The 10,165-nt window shown below is 37.2% G+C and overlaps 1 protein-coding gene across 1 annotated transcript in view; it reads left to right on the plus strand.

Annotated features, from left to right (window-relative positions):
- Positions 1–309: 309 nt before the first annotated feature.
- Itsn2 (intersectin 2) overlaps positions 310–10,165 on the plus strand; it is a 104,032-nt gene continuing 94,176 nt past the window's right edge. Inside the window, exons 1-3 of the mRNA XM_013013541.1 lie at positions 310–376; positions 6,712–6,804; positions 8,570–8,633. Of these exons, the coding sequence (XP_012868995.1) occupies positions 343–376; positions 6,712–6,804; positions 8,570–8,633 (191 nt within the window). The 5' untranslated portion in view covers positions 310–342. The remainder of the gene's footprint in view (positions 377–6,711; positions 6,805–8,569; positions 8,634–10,165) is intronic.

The following is a 10,165-nucleotide window of genomic DNA, read 5'->3' on the forward strand; positions in this document are numbered from 1 at the left end:
TTTCTCCTAAGTTGATTTCTATAAGAATGTGAGTTTGGGCCAAGAGTTTCTTTACTCTGTTATTTGCTGTGAAATATGTGATTGTTTCTTTTAATTAGGGGTTTAAGGCAAGCACGATTATTGAACAAAGTCTCCTCCCTTTCCCCAAAAGTAAATTTTGCCTGTGCAGCAGAAGCTCTGCATTGTTTTCTGTTGGAAATGTGAGTTGTTGAAAGGGACTGACATTTTTACTCCTTAGCTAAGGCCACTAAGCTAAGCTGTCATATGCCCTTGTTCTGTTTTTAATAACACCATATTTTTATGTTACAGATGGCTGAGAGCTAGCAAGGAAAATTCAGGACCATGATGATGGCTCAGTTTCCCACAGCTATGAATGGTAAGCAACTTTGTACTTGTGGCAGGATAAGAAAGATAGGAAAGAAAGATATCTTTTTTCTTTTTTTTAATTAAGTTTTTTATTGTGAAAATACTGTACAGAGGGTTTACAGTTACATGAGCAAGGTAATGAGTACATTTCTTATCCAGCGTTGTTGCCTCCTCCTTTGTTTTTCCCCTACCATCCCTTCCCACCTCCTCAGCTACACCCCCTATCCCACCCACCTTATTTTTTCTTATGACAGAGATTCAAAATGTTTTTTTTTGGGGGGGGTCGTGGGGCCTGAACTCTGGGCCTGGGCACTGTCCCTCAGCTCTTCAGCTCAAAGCTAGTGCTCTACCACTTGAGCCACAGCGCCACTTCCGGCTTTTTTTCTTTTTGCTTATGTGATGCTGAAGAATCAAACCCAGGGTCTCAGGCATGCAAGGCAAGCGCTCTACCATTGAGCCACCTTCCCAGCCCCTCAAAATGGTTTTATAGATACTTTTCCTTAACCTTATGAATGCAAATTTAAAGTATTCTTGTTGAAAATACTGAGAATGTATTTCAGAACACTGCATATATATCTATTGTTAAAATATTATGCAGTGAATCCCACATCTCAATGTAAGCAGGCTATGCAGTATCATCTGAAATATGTATTTGGCATTGGAAAGTAAAAATAACCTAAAGATATGTTATGTTTTATGAATATAACCTAAAAGGCAGAGTACTATTAGGTGAATATTAAAGATGTTGGTAGGTAGCATAGGACAGTTGCAAACCGACAAAGCCAATGCAGATTCACTTAATAGTACACATAGAAGACGAACTTTTCTCTTTAAAGAGAACTAGGCATGTCTGCTTATATACTTGTTTAAACTGAAATATTTTAAAAGAAAATGTTGAGGTAATTTAGATAATAAAAAGTTTTAAAAGCCTTTTTTTCCAATTCTACTTATAATTCTTTCCTCAGATACATACTAACTACTCTTAATATGTCTGAAGTCACACTGTATATCACATAGAGTTGAGATAATACATTTTTAAATCACTGAAGAAGTATAAATACAGAGTTTTAAATTTTGTGTATATTTCATTAGCTAATTGTCAGTAAATATGGGAAATAGGAAATAATGTCATTAATTTTTTAACATTTAAGTTAAAAATGGTAACATCAGAGAACAGTTTTCGCCGGGTGCTGGTAGCTCACGCCTGTAATCCTAGCTATTCAGGAGGCTGAGATCTGAGGATCTCGGTTCAAAGTCAGCCCGGGCAGGAAAGACCATAAGACTCCTATCTCCAATAAACCACCAGAAAACCGGAAGTGGCGCTGTAGCTCAAGTGGTAGAGTGCTTGCCTTGAGCTGAAGAGCTGAAGGACAGTGCTCAGGCCCAGAGGTCAAGCCCCATGACCGACCAAAAACAGAACAGTTTTCATTAGTGCCAGTACTGGGGTTTCACTTTCTCCCTCAGCTTTTTTACTGATTAAAAAAAAGCTTAAAATCAGCATATTGTGGCCCAAGCATGCACTTAGGCAGGAAGCTACACCCTCTCTCAAAAAAGAACTGAAGGAAGTAGAGCTGTGCTCAAGTGGGAGGGGAGTGGGGAGAATGATGGAAGGAGTGATATTAATCAAGATTCATTATACTTATAGACTGACATGTTCAATTGTAACTTCTTTATACAACTAAAAATAATTAAAATGTATTTTAAAAAATAATTGGAGGCTGGGAATGTGGCTTAGTGGTAGAGTGCTTGCCTAGCATGCATGAAGCCCTGGGTTCAATTCCTCAGTACCACATAAACAGAAAAAGCCAGAAATGGCACTGTAGCTCAAGTGGTAGAATGCTAACCTTGAGTAAAAGAAGTTCAGGGGCAGTGCCCACACCCTGAGTTCAAGCCCCAGGACTGGCAAAAAAAAAGAATTGAGTCCAGGTAAGGCTATGCATTTTACAAAAAACTAGCACTTGGTCAATAATTTACTTTTTTAAAAATTATTTTCTTATTTTTAATGTTATTAAGGAATTATACAAAGTCAACTAATGAGTGCAAAGCTTCTTAGACAATGTCATCTCTTCCTTTGCAGTAAATTTTTTTTAATTCCTGCAAACAAGCAATATACTGGAAATATAAACAGATATCAACAAATGAAATGAGTGGTTTTCAATTGATCGTAAGATTGTTTTAGATATGAATCTATATGAATTTTTTTTCCCTGATCATGAGGTTGGAACTCTGGGCCTGGGCACTGTTTTTGAGCTTTTTTGTTCAAGACTCACATTCTGCCACTTTAAGCCACAGCTCCACTCTGGTTTTCTGGTGGTTATTTGGAGAATAAGAATCTCACAGACTTTGTTTCTTAGGCTAGCTTTCAACTGCTGTCCTCAAATCTCAGCCTCCTGAGTAGCTAGGATTACGGGCATGAGCTGCCAGTACCTGGCCAGATATGAATGCAAATGATTTTTAAACAAGTATTAAAAAGAAAAAAAGAAAAGAAAAAGCACTGGAAGTATGGCTCACTCTCAGAGTGTCTGACTAGCTAGCTTGAGGCCCTGACATTAAACCCCAGTACTATAAAGCTACAGGAAGAAAAAAGAAAAACTTTTTTCATAGTTTAGCTATTGCACTTAGTTTTATGGTCCATTTAGAGTTATTTTTTTGTGTAAGGTACAACATCAAGGTTCTCTTTCTTTTCTGTATGGTGTCTAGTTCTTTTAGCGCTGTTGGTTGAAAAGACTATCATTTCTTTATTGAATTTTTTTTGGCATTATTGAAAATCAACAATGTATTTGTTGGTCTGTTTCTTTTTAATTATCATCAAAGCAGATAATTTAAGAGTTACTTAAGCCTAAGTAGATTTTAACAATACTTGCCACCGTAGGCAATTATTTCATGTCTCTACCTTTCTTTTCTCCTCTGAACAATAATAATTGTTTCATAAGATTCTTTTTTTTTTTTGGTGTGTCCTGGGGCTTGACCTCTGGGGCCTGGGTGCTGTCCCTGAGTTCTTCAGCTCAAGGCTAATGCTCTACCACTTGAACCATACCACCACTTCTGGCCTTTTCTGTTTATGTGTTACTGAGGAATTGAACTCAGGGTTTCGTGCATTCTAGGCAAGCCCCTCTACCACTACGCCACATTCCCAGCCCCTCATAAGATTCTTGGATGACTTAATTGAATCTATATATATAAAGTTTCCTGAAAAATGGTAAAATTGATTAAGTGTTATCTATTGTTATTTTGCCAGTCTAATAGATAAAAGATGACATTGCATATTATTTTAATTTTTATATATTACATATTACATGCGATCCCTACAACAGCCCTTTGGAGTTAGATAATATTCCTAACGTACAGAACTATTAGCTAAAGTATAGAAAAACATGACATTTTATCCATATATATTGGGAAATTTATATAGAACACAGGGTTAGTGTGGAGTCAGGTGACCCAGGTTCTAACCTCAGCCCTGCCACTTATTGCTCATATGACCTTGGATGAGTAACTTTACCACCATTGGTCTTAGTTTTTTTTTGGGGGGGGTCCCGTCATGGAGCCTGAACTCTGGGCCTGGGTGCTGTCCCTCAGCTCTTCAGCTCAAGGCTAGCACTCTACCACTTGAGCCACAGCACCATTTCCAGCTTTTTTCTTTTTGCTTATGTGGTGCTGGGGAATAGAACCCAAGGCCTCATGCATGCAAGGCAAGCGCTCTACCACTGAGCCACCTTCCCAGCCTGGTCTTAGTTTTTTTTTTTTATCCATAAATCTGGGACAGTTTTAGTGCCTTAATTTATAGAGTTGTGGTAAGAGTTAAATGTGTTAGGTCATATAAAGTACCTGCCAGATTCAGACCTCAGTAAAAGTGAGCTATTTTCATCGGTTTTTTTAGCTGGTCATGGGGTGTGAACTAAGGGTCTTGGCACTGTCTCTGAGCTCTTTTGCTCAAGGCTAACACTCTATCACTTTGAACTATAGCACCACTTCTAGTTTTCTGGTACTTAATTGAAGATAAGAATCTTCGAAGTGGCACTTTCAAGCACTAGAGCGCCAGCCTTGAGTACAGAGAGGCTCATTTACAGAGCCCAGCTATGAGTTCAAGGCCCAGGCCCAGCAAAAAAAAAAAAGAAAAGAAAAAAGTCTTCACCAACTTTCCTGCCCAGCCACCTTTGAATCAGAATCCTTAGATCTTAGCCTCCTGAGTAACTAGGATCACAGGTGAGAGCCACCAGCACCCAGCTACTCTCATCTTTGTCATCCTTTGGTTTGTCATTTTTTTCCTATTTTAAAAGATCAACATTTTTTCAAAGCATAAAGTTCTAATTCAATTATATAACTATACTACTTGCTTAGTCACAGGGGTTCTGACAAGTTTATTTTTTAATAATGTGATAAATCAAGTAGAGTTTTACTACATATGTTTTACTACATATGTGGCTCACGCATGTAATTCTAGCTACTCAGAAGTCTGAGATTTGAGGATCACAGTTTGAAACCAGCCTAGGCAAGAAAGTCCATGAGATTCTTATCTCCAATTAATCACAGAAAAAGCCAGAAATAGTACAGTGGCTCAAGTGGTGGAGTGCTAGACTTGAGCAAAAAGAAGCCCAGGGACAGTGCCCAAGCCCAGAGTTCAAGCCGCAGGACTGGAAAAAAAAAAAAAAAAGGTTCTCTTTAAGAGAGAATGTTTATAGATTTTAAAAAATCCAGTCTTTAGGGATAAGAAAAATTAGATAAATCTAGCTTAGCATTTAAAATTATAGGATGTCAGTATTTATCAGTGGTAAATACTTCTGGAAAATTGTCTTTGTAAGGTAGACTTTTCTGTAGTGTAGGCAGCAAATACGGTAGTTTATTTACCTTAACATGTTTGATTCCTTGTTGACTGTAATTGAGTAAGTAGAGAAGGAAGAAAAGTGAAGTGTAGATGGTTATTTGCCATGTTGAATGTATATAACTTTACAAAGACCTCAGAAGCCAGGCACTGATACACTCATGCCTGTAATCCTAGCTACTCAGGAGGCTGAGACTTGAAGCCAGTCTGAACAGGAAAGTCTATGAGACTATCTCAAATTTACCGTCAAGAAACCAGATGTGAAGGTGTGGCTCAAGTGGTAGAGAACCAGTCTTGAACAAAAAAGCTAAAGGACAATTCCTAGGCCCTGAGTTCAAGCCTCAGTACCAGCACATTAAAAATAAAAAATAATTTCAAAAAGACTTCAAAGAGATAGTGTAACTGTGAACAATAGACAATAAAAAAGCATAAGGGATCATCATATTTCCTCAAGTCTTCATCCTATCTTTCTTCTTTTCCCCCTCCCCCATTTCTTTTTTTAATCCAGACATCTGTTCAGCCATCTCTTTTAAGTGTTTGCCCTGTGCTGATGAAGTCATCTCATTCTAAGCATAAAAAGGCAAAGGCAAACACACAAAGCTCCTGTCCTTTAGGGCTCATAGTCTGGTAGAGCAGATGTATAGAAAACAGTGACAACACCTTCTTAAGTGCTCTCTGAACAAGCATTAAGGAGTCTCTTGAGAGTCTGGCAGGGGAAGCAATTACTATGATCCAGAGGTGTGAGGACCTCCTGGGAAAAGTGACATATGTGTACCTGAGACCTTGAAAAATGAGGCTTTGAAATGGAGAGCTGGAGAAGGAAGCTCCGTGGTTGATAGTTTTCCGAGTATGTACAAACCCAAGATTTGATCCCCAGCACTGGGAAATATATTTACCATTTCTGGTTAATTCCAGCCTACCCATATCTTTTCATTTCCTCATGCTCACATGGCAGCTCGCTAACAGTTCATCAGTGCACCTAGAACATCTGTTCCTTCCTTGACTTCTTATACCATGAATTTTCTGTGTGAATGGAGTGCTCTTACACCACCCTTTTGTGTGGCAAAATTCAAGCTACCATTCAAGGCTCACCACAGTTTTAATCTTCCTGTAGTCATTCCTAATTCTCTAATAGGATTAGCATAGCTTACTTATCTTTCTGTTTATCATTCTTTCATATTCATACTTTGTAAGTGGTGGTAGTTGTTTTCTAGGTGTGAATTGCATGAGGGTGAGAATAATACTTTATTCATCTTTTTATTTGCCAGTATTTATATAACTTCCAGTGAGTGGTATATAGTTATTATACAGTAGGTGTTAAATGAGTGAATGAAAGAAAAGTTGTAGCGCTGTGCTGTATATACTTCATAGAGGTCTACTTTTTTGTGCCACTCAGACATTAACTACAATCACTAAATGCACACTTATGATTCATATTTGCATTTGAGAATTGAACCTATCATGCACATACTATTTTGAGCAGGTTCATGTAGATGCTGTAATTACTTTGTTTTTTGTTTTAGGAGGGCCAAACATGTGGGCTATTACCTCTGAAGAACGCACTAAGCATGACAAACAGTTTGATAATCTCAAGCCTTCAGGAGGTTTCATAACAGGTTTGTGTTTATAATTAGTTATATTTTGTCTGTGAATTAATGATCTTTTCATGCGTTAGTCTTAATTGTAATCAGATTTGTACTATTATACAATAAAACTAGCTATCAAACAAAATTCTAGAATTTAAAAACTACTTTTTTAGAACTAAATTTGTTGTTTTAGAGTTCAGATCTTGAATACTGTTACAGTCAAAAGTTTCTGGTTATTAGCTAGTTTTACATTTAATACTATAAGTTTTTTATTTATTTCTTAAAGCAGATTCAATTCCTAGAAAACTATCTCAAATTTTTCCTTGGGATCTCTTTTTATGTATCTCTTTTGAGGTTATACCAAGCATTGATTGTCAATGCTAGCTTTTGTTTTGCAGAAAGACCACTAGAGCCAAAAAAAGAATTAATTTGAGTGTATCTTCCAATTTTTTTTTCTAGAAATGAAACTTTTATTTTGGTGCAAAGCATCTTAGTGCTTTATATATAGTCACAATAATAGTAACTATATTGTTATTTGAATTTGTACTGTATGCCAGATGCTATGCTAGCATTATCTCACTTGGCTTCACAATGTGCCCTATAAGGTAGCTACTATTGCTGTCTAGATTTACAGATAGTAAAATCGAGGCTTAGAGATGTTATGAAACTTGCTCAAGGTTATAAAGATGATTAATGTTGATAACTTTCATCATGACTTTTTTATTTTTTTGGGTGGGACTCGAACCCACAACCTTTGAATTAGAACTTACGTGGTGCTGAGGAATCGAACCCAGGGCCTCAGGCATGCAAGACAAGCACTCTATCACTGAGCCAACTTCCCAGCCCTCATCATGACTTTTAAATCTGTCCTCTTAACCATTATAGTTTAATATTATTTGTATTCTTGCTATAAGAACTGCCTTATTAATAGCATATCTAGCAGCACAAGCATAGACATGTTCCTGTTGATACCTTTTGTTGCCTCAGCATTTCAAGGATGATGTATAGTGCCAGGAAAGATACTACATGCTCTAGGTGTGTTATAGGAGAGAAACACTGATCTTAAAGAGCCTACTATTTTGTAGCAAGCAGTAAAGCAAATTTATTCTTCATTTCACTGGACAATATTACCTTATTTATTCACTTACAAAGTCCACTTCTGAAAAGTAAAGAAGAGAGGAATTAGGGTTTTAAATTCTTGACAGACACAGCAGGATGCAGTGTGAAGAAACTAGTGGAGGACTGTGTGTCCTCACATTTGGTGTTTTTTGTTTGTTTATTTGTTTTGTGCTCATACTTTGGCTAGAACTCTTACTCTCTGCCTGTTGAGCCATGCCTCTAATCTGGCATTTTGTAAGTGGAGATGGAGTCTTAAAGACTTTTCTGCCCTTGTTGGTTTCAAACTGTGATCCTCCTGGTCTTGGACTCTTGAGTAGCTAGGATTACAGGTGTGAGTCACTGGCACTAGGCCATTTTGAACTTATTGTAAGGAGTGTGTCTAGTGTTTTTAACTATGAGTTTTATTAATGGAATATTATCAAGTAAGACTCCTAGTGGTGAAAGATCTAAGATGAATAGTCTAATCTTTAATCATTGATATATAACTTCAATTATGATTTATATTGCCCTAAAACATATAAATCTTATTGAAGTACCATAAATAATTTTATATGTATATTTATACTCTAATTAGAATTAAAATTATAAAATTATAATAAGCCTATTATTATTCAGAGACACTGGAGTAATTTTATTTACTAATGTGTAGTTTGTTTTTTGTTTTTGTTATCTTCAGGTGATCAAGCACGTACTTTTTTCTTGCAATCAGGTCTACCGGCTCCTGTTTTAGCAGAAATATGGTAAAAAAAAATTTAAAATTTATTTTTAATTTATTTAATTCAGATATCTGATAGCCTGTTGGTAGTATTGTTCATAATAGTGTTAACATGAGGGGCTGGGAAGATAGCTCAGCGGTAGAGTGCATGTCTTGCAAGCATGAGGCCCTGGGTTTGATTCCTCAGCACCACATAAACAGAAAAAGCCGGAAGTGGTGCTGTGGCTCCAGTGGTAGAGCACTAGCCTTGAGCTGAAGAGCTGAGGGACAGCGCCCAGGCCCAGAGTTCAGGCCCCATGACCGGCAAAAAAAAAAAAAAAATAGTGTTAACATGAAACAGTTTTTATTTATACTCTATTGCTAAAGTTAAGAATATTTCTACAAGTTTTTGGAAAATAAATTGAGCAAATGATTAACAACAAAATTAGCATTTTGTTCTGTAGAACATCTAGTTTCATTAGAATTTCTTTTTATTTTTTTCTCCTTATTTCTATTACCATTAATTCAGTGTACCAAGGGAGTTTCATTTTGATATGTCCATATATGTACATTGATTAGTCACTCTCCCTTATATATCCTCCCTCCTTTCCAAGCCAATTTCTTTCTTTCTCTCTTTCTTTTTTTTTTTTGTTGGTCATGGGCCTTGAACTCTGGGTCTAGGCACTGTCCCTCAGCTTTTCAGCTCAAGTCTAGTGCTCTACCACTTGAGCCACAGCACCACTTCCTGTTTTCTAGTGGTTTATTGGAGATATGAGTCTCATGGTCATTCCTGCCCAGGCTGGCTTTGAACTGCGATCCTCAGATCTCAGCCTCCTGAGTAGCTAGGATTACAGGTGTAGGCCACCAGTGCCCGGTCTCCAAGCCAATTTCAATGAGTGTAATTGTTCCATTTTCACATATGTACCTAAAATATTTGTACCATTTTTACACTCCTTCTCCTTCTCTGTTCAGCTTCCCTTCTCCTAGTAGGTCCATACTCCAGCAGAACTTATTTTATATTTTACATTCCTGTCATTCGTGTGTGTGTGTGTGTGTGTGTGTGTGTGTGTGTGTTTTGTGCCAGTCTTGGAGCTTGAACTCAGGGTCTAGGTGCTGTCCTTGCACTTTTGTGTTCAAGGCTAGTTAATTCTACTACTTGAGCCACAGCTCCACTTCTGGCTTTTTAGTGGTTAATTGAAGATAAGAGTTTTATGGCTGCCCAGGCTGTCTTTGAACTATGATCCTCAGATCTCAGCCTTCTGAATAACTAGGATTAACATTGTGAGCCAGTGGTGCCTGGCTTTGTCTTTCATTTTTTTAAAAAAAATTATGCTAATTGTTCAAAGGGATTTCATCATGATATTTTACATCTGTATTTACAGTATTTTAATCAGATTGACCCCCTTGCCTACAATCACTACTCCTTCTTATTATCTTACTATTATTGAACACCTTTCAGTGAGTTCCTTTTTTTTTTTTTGTCAGTTGTGGAGCTTGAACTCTGGGCCTGAGACTCTTACCTTCAGTAAACTATAACACACACACACACACACACACATACTCCCCCGTCCACACACA

The sequence above is a fragment of the Dipodomys ordii genome, unplaced genomic scaffold (assembly GCF_000151885.1).
Source record: "Dipodomys ordii isolate 6190 unplaced genomic scaffold, Dord_2.0 Scaffold20, whole genome shotgun sequence".
NCBI lineage: Eukaryota > Metazoa > Chordata > Mammalia > Rodentia > Heteromyidae > Dipodomys > Dipodomys ordii.